The sequence below is a fragment of the Panicum virgatum genome, chromosome 8K (genome assembly GCF_016808335.1).
Source record: "Panicum virgatum strain AP13 chromosome 8K, P.virgatum_v5, whole genome shotgun sequence".
NCBI classification, from domain to species: Eukaryota; Viridiplantae; Streptophyta; class Magnoliopsida; order Poales; family Poaceae; genus Panicum; species Panicum virgatum.
The window spans coordinates 4,570,414-4,584,395 of record NC_053143.1 but is presented as its reverse complement, the minus strand read 5'-3'; the positions used below and the strand labels follow the sequence as shown (position 1 = coordinate 4,584,395).

Here is a 13,982-nt window from a genome sequence, read left to right as displayed (position 1 = left end):
CGCCATGTCAAGAGGTATAGATGACACAACTCAACAAGTTCAGGGTGTCAGATTTCGATTTTGCAAGTTCGTGGACCTAAGTGGCACTTCGAGACAAGTTCAAGGGCCACTGACGTATTTAACTTTAGATATTATTACCATTATGCTATGTTATTGACTATATACGCTGTATATTTTGTGTGAGAATAACATGATCACGCGGCAAAACAACAATTGTTGGCATCACGTGGGTAATGGAATAGTTGTATCATTGCGCGCTCGAGAGTCGAGAGCGACTACCCTGGCCCTCCGTCTCATGATCACGTGGCAAAACAACAATTGTTGGAATCATGAGGGTGCAGTTTCAAAAAGAGCATCTCAATATCCAGAACTGGATAGGGCGCCGCGGTGGACCCGGTCCACACCGCTCGACCACCCCGGGGGGCCCAGCATTCCCGTTCCGTCGCGCAACCGACACCGACAGCTAGCTGGCCCCACCCCTCTCCCTACACCCACTCCTCGCCCCGACCCCATCCCGGCCGTCCATTCCCCTCGCCGCTCCCGCCCGGAACGAATCACGAGGCGCCGCACCGCCAGCTCCGTCCCCCCGCACGACGGAACGGGGAACAGAAGAAGGACCCACGCACATCGGGCCCACGCCGTGCCGCCCGCCGACGGGGCCACCCGCGATCCGAGCCGTCCGTGGGATCAATGGTCAACGCGCGCGCACGAATCGCGGAGGCGTTCGAACAATTCCTCCCCCCGTCCTTTCCTCCACGGCGACACACACCCACCACGCGTCGCCGCCGGCCTCCGGCACCGCCACCGAATCGCTGCTTCCCCTTCCGCCGCGTCGTCCGCGGAGGCGCCGCACGGCCCGCTCTCCCAGAAGCTTCCGGTCTTCCGGAAGGGGCGTGCCTGCCCTGCCCACAGAGCCGGCCCTGCCTCTCCCGGGGCATTCTCCTTCCCGCGCCGAGATCTCCACCCGCCCCCGTCTCCCTCGGCCGCTTGATCTGACACCCGGGAGGAGGGGCGATGGTGGTGGGGGCGCTGCCGCGGACGATGGACGCGCTGTCGCGGCGGGCGACCGTGCTGCGGGACTCGCTGCGGAGGAGCCAGGGGAACACGGACGGCATGGTCGCCATCCTCGGCTCCTTCGACCACCGCCTCTCCGCGCTCGAGGCCGCCATGCGCCCCACCCAGGCACGTCCGCCCTGCACTCCGTCTCATTCCCCCGTTCCATCCGCCCCGCAGCTTCGTTTCCATGGAAGTTGATCCAGGGACCGCGCCTTCTGTTTGGTGGGGCTCGCTGCAGGTGAGGACGCACGCGATCCGGACGGCGCACGAGAACATCGACAGGGCGATCAAGGCCGCGGACAGCATCCTCTCGCAGTTCGACCTTGCCCGCCGGGTGCGTCCGCTGATCCTATGTCAGAATGCTAGCCCTTTACCTGAAATCGTGGTGAATAATTTGATATGTTTTCTCGTGGCATTGTTTGGATCTGAGGGCGATTGAATGTGCAACTTGCTAAAGGGCAGGTCCTCGCAACCATTTCTTGTTAAATTATTAAACCATGCGATGGATTGGGGTGTGGAGTTAATTAATCTGTGTTAGCATGTTTATGCTGTATACACGGTCAATTAGGTTCAATGGCAGGAATCATAGATACAAAATGAGTCCCCCCCCCCCCCCCCCCGCACCCAATATGAAGGATATTGGTCCCATTAAGATTCCGTTTTTAGGAAATTCAGTAAGCGATTTTTACTGTTGTACGATATTAGATTTGGTTACCATCTCTTCTTTTTGTTGGATGAAATATAGCATTTCTCCTGACTGGAATGTTTGGTTTTAAAAAAAAAACATTTTGAAATGTTAATTTGATTGCTTGCTGAACTCATTGCATTGAAAATTATAGTAATCCTGCAAGTTACTGCTGACTGTTTTTTTTGTTGGTCAAGCTTCAAATCCAAACCACAGAATTTCAGAATCTTCACTTAGTTTGTGTAATGTTTGCTTTCGAGCTCCAGGCTGAGGCAGCAATACTGAGGGGTCCCCATGAGGATTTGGAGAGCTACCTTGAGGCAGTGGAGGTGCTGAAAGGCATCGTTCGCTACTTTAACTCGAATAAGAACTTCAAGAGCAGTGATTCTGTTTTGACTCATGTCAACAACCTGTTAGCCAAGTCTACTATGAAGATTGAAGAGGAATTTAAGCAGCTGATGAGTACATACAGGTAGGATTGTTAGCTTTCTGTGTGCATCTAGTGATGCAGAGGCCCACTCCTGAAATGCTGACCTATTTATCACCTATGTTCCTGCATATTGCAAAAGAACAGTTCGCTTTTGGTTGTGTCAACTCTTTGTTTCTAAAAAATATTATGTTGATTATCCTTTTCTTTTCAGCAAAGCTATTGAGCCTGATCGCCTGTTTGATTGTCTCCCCAAGTCTATGCGGCCAACAAAAGGTGACCAGGAGGCTGATGGAGGCGGCCGCTCTGATCATCAATCCAAAGGCTTGGAGACTGCCATATACAGGACCCCAACACTAATTCCTCCCCGAATATTGCCTCTCATGAATGACATAGCTCAGCAGTTGGTTCAGGCTGGAAATCAGCAGTCTTGCTACAAAATCTACAGGTAGGTTTTGATTTTCTTTTATTATGGTTTTACATCTATTCTGAGCTAGCTCCTGCTAGATCGCACTTTCTATCCGTATATAGGGATTTTAGCATTTGATTATTTTATAATTCAACTCAATCTATTTCCCCCTCTTCCTTCAGAGATTCCCGTGCTTCAGCACTAGAAATGAGCCTTCGGAAGCTAGGAGTGGAAAAGCTTAGTAAAGATGATGTACAAAAAATGCAATGGGAGGCTTTGGAGGCTAAAATTGGAAATTGGATACACTTCATGCGAATTGCGGTAAGGATTCTTCTTAAAATATATTCATATTGTGTATGTACATTTGAGCATCAAGCTAACATGTTATGCTTTTCAAACAGGTCAAATTACTACTAGCAGGGGAAAGAAAAATCTGTGACCAGATTTTTGATGGCGTTAACTTTAACAAGGGCCATTGTTTTGCTGAACTGACAGCAAATAGTGTTTTAACTCTTTTCAGCTTTGGAGATGCTGTTGCTAAAAGCAAAAGGTCCCCTGAAAAGCTGTTTGTATTGCTCGACATGTATGAAGTAATGCGTGAACTTCAACCAGAGGTATTTTGGAAGCAACATACAGAGTCCGCTTCCCAAATGTTTGACATACTTTTCTGCTTGAAGAATTAGTTGGTTCAGATTTTTACTGCTGTGATTTTAAACTATTTGATTTTTTATTATGAGAAATATGTCATTACTATCTTTGTTTGAACTTCTGTTTTTATCAGATTGACGAAATATTTGAAGGCAAACCTTGCACTGAGATGCGGGAAGCTGCATCAAGCTTAACAAAGCGCTTGGCACAAACTGCTCAGGAAACATTTGCAGATTTTGAGGAGGCAGTTGAAAAAGATGCTTCAAAAACTATCGTTCAGGATGGAACCGTCCACCCTTTGACTAGCTACGTGATTAATTATGTTAAGTTCCTATTTGAGTAAGTATTCTCCTTTCGAATGGTCTGTCAAATTCATGTACGTGTAAAATTGTTGATCACATAAATTGGACTAACATAATGTTAAATCATGCTGTTACCATGACTTGGGGGCTTTATGATTACGACCTTCACAGAATTATTCTGATTGCAATCTCCATTGAGGATAACATATAAATAAGACCATAGTTTTGTATGAAGTAGAAGTGCCATAATTATAACAGGCTGAATAAGATTTAGGGGAAAAGTTTGTACCACAACGCTGAATGAGATTTTGCGGAAATTTGGATCGGGGAAGTTCTTTTGCCTATAGGCTGTAATACCTATACAAACTTATTTGTTGCATCTTTTGATCTTGCTTTTCTCGACAAACTTGGGTCCTTCTAGATTCTAGGATGTCTTCGGTTATGATTTAGCTGTTCTATTTTGCTTTGTTCATTTGCTCATCAAGCAATGTATCCTTAGTTTTTCTCCTGCTATTGTTTCTGAAATAGAGCATGTAACAAATGTTACTCTGATTTGAACAGTTACCAGTCGACATTGAAGCTACTATTTCTGGAATTTGATAGTGGTACTGAGGCAGAATCTCAGCTTGCCGCTGTTACCACAAGGATAATGCAGGCCTTACAGAATAACCTGGATGGAAAATCTAAACAGTATAAGGATCCTGCATTAACTTACTTATTTCTTATGAACAACGTCCACTATATGGTTAGATCTGTTCGCAGGTATGTTTGTATTTACAAGATCTGTATTGTACAATATTCTCATAACCTGTTCATTTAATGATCACTTGTATTGCCTCAGATCAGAAGCAAAAGATATACTTGGCGATGACTGGATTCAGAGGCATCGCAGGATTGTGCAGCAAAATGCCAATCAGTATAAACGTGTTGCTTGGGCAAAGGTTCGTGGATCAGCAAAATCTCTTTATACCATCTTACTTTTCTTTTTGGCTGCATAATGTTACATTTGCAAACCTTGTTGGCCCTTTTTTGGGAATGAATCTTTTTTTTTTTGTCTTGATCACATTGCTGTTTTAATATTGTTCAAGCACTAGCACTCTAGTTTTTGTGAATACAATATGGAGGCATAGATGTTGATTCTGTCATAAATCATATAGGAGGGTATAGTAGTGCTCCTCATACATGATACGTTCATTCCAGATCGGATTTTATAAAGCTGAGGCTGTGCATATAAAACACATCTCTACTATGTATGGTCCTTTCAGAAATTTTAACGTCTGGAAGTCTCTCCTATATGCCCACTATTAAGAAAATCAATTGGAACACATTTAATTTTAACTGAATCTAGTACAGCAAAACTTGTGGCAATGCTTGGATGCCAAGGAGTTAATGTTTCTAGGCATTTTTGTAGTCTATATCTACCTGGCAAGGCATTCTTTTATGTTCTGTGGAATCGTGGACTCATCTGTTAATATGTTTGTTATGTTTTATTTGCATGATTTTACATAGCTACACATCGAACTACACTTGATTGTAGCTGCTCTGCTTTTGTTATTTTAGATTCTTCAGACACTTTCTGTCCAAGGAGCGGGCAGCAGTGGTGACCTTAGCAGCAGTGGAGTGTCAAGAGCTATGATCAAAGAACGGTGAGTACTTGGAGGCATCTCAGTTTTAACTTTGCACAATAACAGAAATCAGTACTCTCATACACCTATGCCTTTTGCCTTGGCAGGTTTAAGTCTTTCAATATGCAATTCGAAGAGCTTCATGCGAAGCAATCACAATGGATTGTACCTGATCAAGAATTGCGAGAATCCTTGAGGCTTGCTGTAGCCGAAGTTCTGTTGCCAGCCTATAGATCTTTTATCAAACGCTTTGGGTACGTCATCAAATCATTTCGTGGATCCCCTTACGATCAGAACAGTTTCATACCCACGCAATTTGCTACATGTAGTTCTGGTAAGATTGACACTATTCTTCTGACTTGCAGTAATCTTGTGGAAAACAACAAGAACCCGCAGAAGTACGTCCGGTACAGCCCCGAAGCTGTGGACCAACTTCTAGGCCAGTTCTTCGAAGGACAGCAATGGGCAGAGCAAAAGCGCTGAGCACGGAGAGGGACTGCACTGAGTACAGCCAGCCAGCAGTAAGTTCCAGACCACAGCCTGTGCTAAGATCTTTTTGGATGCAACAACCAGGTCTTCTTGCACCACATATATAACATAGTGACAAACGTTTGCTCCGTTGAGCACTACCTAATTTTCTTTTTTCAGAAAGCACGCCTAATTTTCCTTTTTCAGCATTTGGGTGGCTGACACGGCAAGCTAACGGGTGAAAATGTGCTGGTGACGTTTCCTGATGTTGGTCTCAACTGTATCCTGGCATTGACCTGAAAAGCAAAAAGAAACCTACGTTGTGGGTTCACTATCAGCAGCTCGAACACTAATCCTTCGTTGGTGCTGTAGAGTATGTTTAATGAGTATAAAACTCTTTATTGAAACAAAACAGTTTCCTAAGATAGATGATAGTTGAATCGGAATGGCTTAAGCCTAAATTCAGTATGTTTCACGAGTATAGAACTCTGCTGCAATGAAACATTTCCCGAAGATGGATGATAGTTGGAATCGGAGTGATGGCTTAAGCCTAAATTCAGTATGTTTGATGAGTCTAGAACTCTGCTGCAACGAAACAGTTCCCTAAGATAGATGACAGTTGGAATTGGAGCTGGCACAAACCTGATTCTAATATGTTTCATGAGTAGAACATTGTTGCAAATGAAACAGCCCTAAGAATCGGAATTTTACATGATAGTTGTGGCTTTCCTCTTCCTTTTCTTGCGAATTGCGTTCCTACTCTAAGGAGAATAAAGCAGGAGACACACGTTTTGTTGCTTGGTGCTACTTTCCTCTGTAGCTAGATAGCAAGTGACGGATCAGGTAGGGTTTGCAGTTAGCGCCACGGTTAAGGCAAGGTCCATTTTCGTCATACACCCCTGCGCTTGTCCAGAGGGCCAACCTGACTTTGAGCATCGCTTTTTTTCATGGTGAACACGTCGATGTCAAGATTTTACGACTGGTGACCAATGGAATATGTTCCACTGAAGTAAAGAAAAGATAAAAAAATGTGTGAGCGTGGTATGTCTGCAACTCCCTGCCGTGTATTTAAGAGCTCGGATACTTTCCTCTGTCTTTAGAGCATCGCCTAGCTCGGATACTTTCCTCTGCACTACCTCCTTGCTTCTTTTTTGAGCAATACGCATCTATATTAAAAGATAAGGACAACATACACAGTAGACACGTACACAAACACACGCGTACAAGGAGGATATCGAGGGGACAGCTGTCCCTGCCAAACAGCACAGAAGACCCTAGAAACATTATAATTAACAACAAGGTCCTCCAAGGTCTTTGTCCTTGCCGTCATCACTGTGCATCGCCGCCGCCAGCCTCCGTCGTCGAAACCAACGTCGGAAGAAACCAAGAACAAGCGACTGCACACCAGGACCAGGGAAAGCACCATCGCACCGTAGCTTTGCTTGGAGCCGCAGAAATCACCCGCCCCCGAAGAACGGGATTGAAGACACCGATGTCATCCGTCGGCTGGGGCCGCGCCCCGTACCTCCCTGGCCCGGGATCTGAGTCCACCGGTGAGAGCTAGAACAAGACACCAGATCCCCTCGCCTCAAAGCCACACACCCCTCAGCCACCCCTCCAAATCGATGGGTTGCTTCTCCCTGACGCAGAAGAGAAACACCACCGGAAACTCCAAAAGGACGAACAACATCCAAAGCTTGAACAGAAGCTTCAGATCTTGAACACCCAGACCTCACAAGGCCATCAATGGCGCCGGAGCAGACGCCGTTAAGGTGGAGGAAGGCCCGGAATACCTTATTCCGACGCGAAGCCGCCGCCACCACCTCGCCGGCTTCACCTGGACACCAACACCTACAGTACGTAGGACCTAATCTACAATACCGAGCGTAGATCCACGATCCCCCCCTCCACCCAAGGCCATCAGGCCATTGGAGGCTAGAGGAATCGCGAATCCCGCCGGCAAGAGCACCTGGAACCTCCGCCGCCCTCTTTTCGTCCCTCTGCACTGTAGCGGAGGGGAGAGAAGAGGAGCAACAAACCGTCTGGAATGGGGAATTTTGATGGCTGTTACCTCCTTGCTTCTTGGAATAATAATGTAGCCATGTAGGTGCGCCATCACTGCCTTGGGGCCACTCCCCCCTTCAACAGTAAAACGGAACGGGGTTTATGCGCCGCGGCTGCGGCCTACGCCTACGGCACTGTGTCCGACGCGCAGGCGCCGTCCTCGGCTCCGCCGTCTCGACGTGTCACGGACAGGGTTAAAAAAACCGGCCGGAACCGGTCCGGTTACCGCGGTTATCGGTCTAACCGGCCCGGACCGGTTCCGGTTCCGGCCGGTTTCAAACCGGCCCAAATTCAAATTTTAAATTTGAATTCCAAAAAATGGAAAAATCTTAAAAAATTCCTAAAAATACTTCAAGGTGCAACGAATCTAATGGTATCAAATTTTCTCAAAAATTCGTTCATTTAGTATAGTTTGCGGGGAGTTGAAGTTAAATCAAAAAAGAAAAATAAAAAAATGGGCCGGCCCATTAAGGCCCACCAGGCAAACCGGTCAAACCGGCCAGTAAACCGGTAAAACCGGTCGGTAAACCGGTCAAACCGGCCGGTAAACCGGTTGCACGGGAGTTTTTGAATTTGGATTCGAATTCAAACCGGTCAAACCGACCGGTAAACCGGTAAAACCGTCCGGTAAACCGATCAAACCGGCCGGTAAACCGGTCGGAACCGGTTGCACGGGAGTTTTTGAATTTATTTGAATTTGGATTTGAATTCAACCGGTTTTCACCGGTTACCGGTCCAACCGGTCCGGTAAACCGTAACCGGTGGCCGGCGGTTTGGGTTAACCGGTCGGGATAAAAAACCCTGGTCACGGACTCCCTCGGTTAGATCCCAAATCACCATCACCCCTCCCCCCACCCCAACCTCCGCCGCCAAACCCCACAACGCCGCACCACCAGCCAGCTCTCACCGACCAACCCAGCGCCACTCCGCCGCCCGCCGGATCCAGCGATCCGGCATGCAGCCCTCCTCCTCCTCCTCCTCCTCCGCGCACCCGCCGGACCACCCCGGCGCCAAGCCCCCGCCCCCTCCTGCCCCCGCCATGGGCTACCCCGCCAACCCTTCCCCCAACGGGAACCCAGCCGCCTACTTCGCCGCCGCCGCCGCCGCGCCGCCTCCCTCCGCCGCGGGGCACCCCAACGGCACCGCGGCCTTCGGCGTCGCGTACCCCTACCCCGCCCCGCCGCCGCACCACCCGCCTCCGCCGCCCCACCACCACCCCTACCCCTACCCCCCGCCGCCGCCCACCTGCCTGCGCCGCCTCCTCGCAGCCGTCGTCGGCGCCTTCCTCCTCCTCGGCGCCGCCACCTTCATCGTCTGGCTGCTCCTCCGCCCGCGCGCGCCCGCCTTCTCCCTCGCCTCCCTCGCGCTCTCCCGCGTCGCCTACTCCCCCTCCAACTCCTCCCTCTCCGCCTCCTTCGACGCCGCGCTCCTCGCCGCCAACCCCAACGCCAAGCTCGCCGTCACCTACTTCTCGCCCCTCGCCTCCGTCTCCTTCGCGCCCTCCTCCCCCATCGCCGTCGCCTCGCTCGCGCCCTTCAGCCAGGGGCCCGGGAACACCACCACGCTCGCCTTCCGCCTCGTCGTCGACGACGCCTACGTGGGGCCCGACGACGCCGCCCCGCTCAGGAGCGGCGGCGGCGCCGGGGGCGCCGTCGCCGTCCAGGTCAGGCTCATGGCCGTCGCCGTTTTCGACAGAGGGGGCTGGCGCACGCGCCGCAGGGTCATGAGGGTTGTGTGCGACGGCGTGCAGGTGGTTTTCCGCGGGAAGAATTCCACTGAGGCAGCGTTCAACGGCCCGCCGAGACGCTGCGATGTCGTGTTGTGAAGGTTAGTAGTCCTGCTGATTTACTGTCCCGTCATCTATATGCATGTCTTAATCTTACTTGCAGATTCGAGTCAGTCAAGGTTTTGTTTGAATTGTATGACTAGCGTTGTCTTAAGGTAGTTTGATTCTGAAGTGGCAAATTTGGAAATGTCAAGGGAGGTCACATGTTGTAGTCAATTGTCAATGGCAGTGTGATTATGGCACTATAAATAGAGGAAAACACATTAAAAAGCCCAGCAGTCAGCAGATGTTTGACTAACCTGGCTCACTAATTTCCTATGTTAAGCAACAGAGAAACCTGGCAAATCTAAGTCGTATTAAATAGTTCCTTTTGATTTCTTAGAATCTGTTTCTCACGCATCGTCAAATAAGGAAGGAAAAGATGATGAATACAGAACTAGCCTTATGGCAGGATGATGCTGTGATGCCTAGTGCCTGTTTCCTTCTTAGGTGGGCTAGGCCACAATTAGGTTTGTGTTACAGGTTGGCACCTAGGGCTTAGTCAGGCGACTTTTGAAATAGTTCATATGAATTGATAACTGCCGTGCTTGATTCACTTGTATATATGGATTTTGTTTGCCAGCCCTTTAGTGATTTGATTTCGTATTTTATTTATATAATGTGCAGAAACCCTGATTTTGGTGTTGTGCCCTGATTTGGGTTTCAAGGGGATAGCATTTATTTTCATTCATGTTCTTGTTCTTGTGAGCTACTCGTTGAATTGGATTTGAGCTAAGAGTAAATGCTTTTATGGACATTTCCATGGTGGTAACATGTTGATGTCAAATGTCAACAGCAGCAGCATATGATACTATAAGTAGAGGAAAAATGATATATAAAGAACCCAAAAGGTTTTATTGAAATGTCAATGGTGGTAACATTTTGATGTCAAATATCAACGGTAGTGGAGTATGATACTAGAAAGAGAAAAATATACAAAGAACCCACAAGATGCTTAGGTTAACTAATCTCCAATGTTAAGCAATGGAGAATCTGGCAAACTTATAGCTACGGAGTTCTAAACCTATGAATTTGGAAAACCTAGATGTATTAATTGCCTTTTCCATTTTTTTCAGAGTCTTTTAGCCATGCCTGGTGAATGGTAAACATCAGTGGAGTGACAGAGGTTGGGATTTGTATGTTTGAGTTCTGCCTTGCTATAGTTGGCTTTAATAGATTTTGTGTACATGGCATGCAGTGTTTTAAAAGGCATAAAAAACTACATTGGCGCATAGCTACGGGTGAAGCGTCTAGGTCAATTAGGTAGGCTAAGCGGCTATTCGGTGTTAGGTGGGATGGTGGTGCTTATTGCCAAGGCGGGCGATTTTTATAGCAGTTCATATGAACCGGCAGTGGTGGTGGCTGAATCACTTAAGGTATCAGTTGTGTCTGCCAACTTTTTTTGAATCCCCTTTTTCTTATCTATGAAATGTGCAATGAGAAATTTGGGACAACATGAATTTAAGCTATACTTGGTAAAATTGCAGTCATGATCCATATGTGCAGTTTGGGTTTCAGACCTTTGCTCCCAATACAAGATGTACAGGTGTTTAATTTTATCCAATGAGTTCATAGCAATATTGAGCTAAAATTCGTGGACAGTAAAAATATTAGTATACTTACTGGATGTTTCCAGTTTAGGATTGATTGTAGTTGCGGAATTGTAGACCTTGGGTAATGCAAATCTGGAGTTGAATAATGGCGGCATGAAGATAATTCTTTAGAGAAGGTGTGAACTATTCACCCTTTTATGTCGCGATGGATTGTACCATTGAAGGATGTAGATGCTCACTGTAAGATTTATCGTTTAGTGCTGGGAACTTGTCACATTAGTATCAATCTTCACCAACTTTTGCTTAGAGAACTTATGTTTAGAGTGCCTCGTAATGACAAACTGTGAGTCTTGGGATTCTCACACTATGCATTGTTTAGAGTGCCCACCTCCTTGGTAACTATGAAGACAAAAGGAACCATTTCCATGAATCAAATGCACAAGTTGCTTATCATCTTGTACTCTACTGCTTGCATTTTTATCTGTGATAGTTCTACTCGGTTGGCATGCTCATGGAGATGAATGCATCAAGTTCATGTGACACATCGTGAAAACTGGGTTTTTACATTGATGCTAAAAATCAGGATAAAAACAGTGGCCCTTCTATCATTGTTGCCTAGAAAAGGCATAAAGCCACGGCGCTAACACACATCCATTTTCTTGCTAGATGCACGATGCTTGAATTCCATCCTGTTGAGCAGGAGGTTGCTTTGCATGGAACTTAGGGTTTAGGGTAGTCCATTTCCTCATTCTTCACAAATAATGTGGGTGCTGTTATATCTGCTTGTTAAATATTTAATTCAATTGAAGTTGTGAAGTTTGAAGATATTGCTTTTGCCTGGCTTGGAGGCCATATTGGTTGGTTGACACAGATGATGTTTTCACATGTTTTAGGTGTTGGGCCTTGTAAGTCTGCTAAGTGCAAAATGCATCCACATGTTTGCATTTATGCATCCAGTAGGAAAACAGATAATGTAGTGATTCCATATCTGAACTGCTTCTTTGGTACCCATGTTTACTGCTGTAGAAGAATCCATGAACCACTGCCTGGGTGCTATCCAGGAACCCTAGGTATAGATATCTTTCTTCTATTTTTGTTTTCTTAATTGCTTGCTCTTTCTGTCTTGATTTTGCCACTCTATGTTTTCTTTCGTGTTGTGCGAATATCAAATATGGCATTCTTCGTGCCTGCAGATCTCCTTTGTTGTGTTTGTGCATAGTGTACGACTGAATACTGATTCACTTTCAGGAGAATATGTTGCCAGCAATCACCGTTGTCTTGTAGCATCCAGACTATTAAGTCTTAAGCTTGCAAAACAGGTCTAAACTTTAGTTGACATCTGTCAAGTAGTCCACTATTGTATACTGGATTACGCAAGTGTTTATGCACACTACTTTTCCCTATGCACCCACTCTGATATCTCGACCGACCTTGTTATTTTGTTTGCTCTTATCAGGATTCACAATACCATGTTGGTTGACTTCTGGGGGTTGCTGATAGGAGGGAACTTATTTCATAGGTACAAGAAGCTAACTGGCACTACGAGATGGTGTATCGGCACTGATTTGGTGAGCCTGTGAAACCATGGTTTTGCCTGGCTGTAATAGAGTAGCGAGAGAGTTGTGAAATGATTTGTGCTTGGTGGGAATATGAATCTGTATCTATGATAGCTTCAACACGAATGGTTGTGAGAATCATGGCAAGAATGATTGTGCGTGGTGGTTACTTTTGCGTGCACTATGGAGCCTCGTGGGAAACGTACATCGAGTTGCTGCTTGAAAGCAGAAAAGCTTCTTGGGCATGGATGGTTGGAAGTTGAAACCTGCGACAGTCACTCGTATCGTTCACTAATTGCTCTGCATTACCTTGCACCTTGAGAACTCCACTACGCTGTACTATGGCCCTCCTTGGTATATGTACTATGAATGATTGTTTAGCTGTTAGTATTATCAAAAGCCTTGTCCAAAAAATGATTCTGTTGGCACCTGTCCTCCCTCGTCCTGTCTGTCCTTTGTTGCGTGCCTGATGGAAAATTCTGTGAGATGTATCTTTGGCTTTGCATCGCAGCCTTCAACAGTTTGTAGTGTTGTTAAGCTCGCCAGCAATGCATAATTCTGGCATGCTGATGATGATTCTGGGGTGGTCCAATCTGCTCCGATCCACGGATCAGGCATGCTGATGATGATTCTGATCCATGCAGTGACCCCTGGCTGCTGCACCCTGCTCATGCTGTGTTTCTCTTCTCTTCTCCATGTGCCTCGAACACCCCGGGCCGGCCTGCCCGCTGCTCATGCCTTGAATGAACCCCATCATGTCGCCTGCATCGTCTGCAAGAGTACTGCAGCCTCCGCATTGCTCCGTACCGTCTCGGTAGTTCATCGTGTCTTGGTGATGTGAACGGTGCGCTGCAGCCATGTTTGGTTCAGCTGCAGACCGCCTGCAGTGCAGGCTGGACAGAGCGTCCTCATCATTGCTGCCGCGGACATGGGTCGCCGGTCGAGCTTTGGATGGCCATGGTTACGGGCGGGCGGGATAGGGGAGGTGCGGCCGAGGTTCGGCGACCGAACGCCTTGGAGGATCACTCTGACCAGAGCAGCCGATTTCTTTCAGCTGGTTGGTAGGTGGTCTATTGCGAAGACGACGACCTTGGGAGGGATGGCTTTGGCGGTTTGGCCCGAGGGAGTAGATCAGTAGAGGTAGTAGCATTGTACTAGCAACTAGCGTAGGGAAGGGAAGCTATCATAAATGGGCCGCGCTTTGATTTCTTGTACTCTGCCCATCCGTGCTCACATTCACTCCGGATCATAAATGGGCCGGCCGCTGCTCGGTGATCGGTCCGGCGGTCGCCGCCGGCGCTCCTCCGCGCATCGATCGAGTGGGCACGCGCTTTGCTGTTTTTCTGTACAAGTGGTGGGGGGAA

General features: G+C 47.4%; 2 protein-coding genes across 4 annotated transcripts; both read left to right on the top strand.

The window, feature by feature from the left end:
• Positions 1-730: 730 nt before the first annotated feature.
• LOC120643635 (exocyst complex component EXO70A1-like) lies at positions 731-6,182 on the top strand. The gene is made up of 13 exons (XM_039920050.1): positions 731-1,182; positions 1,295-1,390; positions 2,008-2,213; positions 2,383-2,616; positions 2,760-2,898; positions 2,979-3,191; positions 3,359-3,564; positions 4,089-4,289; positions 4,369-4,468; positions 5,088-5,173; positions 5,260-5,406; positions 5,518-5,673; positions 5,828-6,182. The coding sequence occupies exons 1-12, from the start codon at positions 1,015-1,017 to the stop codon at positions 5,633-5,635; spliced, it is 1,914 nt and encodes a 637-aa protein (XP_039775984.1). The 5' UTR covers positions 731-1,014; the 3' UTR covers positions 5,636-5,673; positions 5,828-6,182.
• Positions 6,183-8,495: 2,313 nt separating this feature from the next.
• LOC120643636 (forkhead box protein D1-like) lies at positions 8,496-13,048 on the top strand. 3 transcript variants are annotated; one of them, XR_005663083.1, is made up of 3 exons: positions 8,496-9,511; positions 12,311-12,381; positions 12,519-13,048. XR_005663083.1 is itself a non-coding variant. In XM_039920051.1 (2 exons), exon 1 carries the CDS (start codon positions 8,640-8,642, stop codon positions 9,507-9,509), a length of 870 nt encoding a protein of 289 aa, XP_039775985.1. In that variant the 5' UTR covers positions 8,512-8,639; the 3' UTR covers positions 9,510-9,511; positions 12,519-13,048. The 3 variants fall into 3 exon arrangements, 1 of the variants encoding a protein (XP_039775985.1); XR_005663084.1 differs by lacking the exon at positions 12,311-12,381 and adding an exon at positions 10,586-10,635; XM_039920051.1 differs by lacking the exon at positions 12,311-12,381 and having other exon boundaries at positions 8,512-9,511.
• Positions 13,049-13,982: the final 934 nt, after the last annotated feature.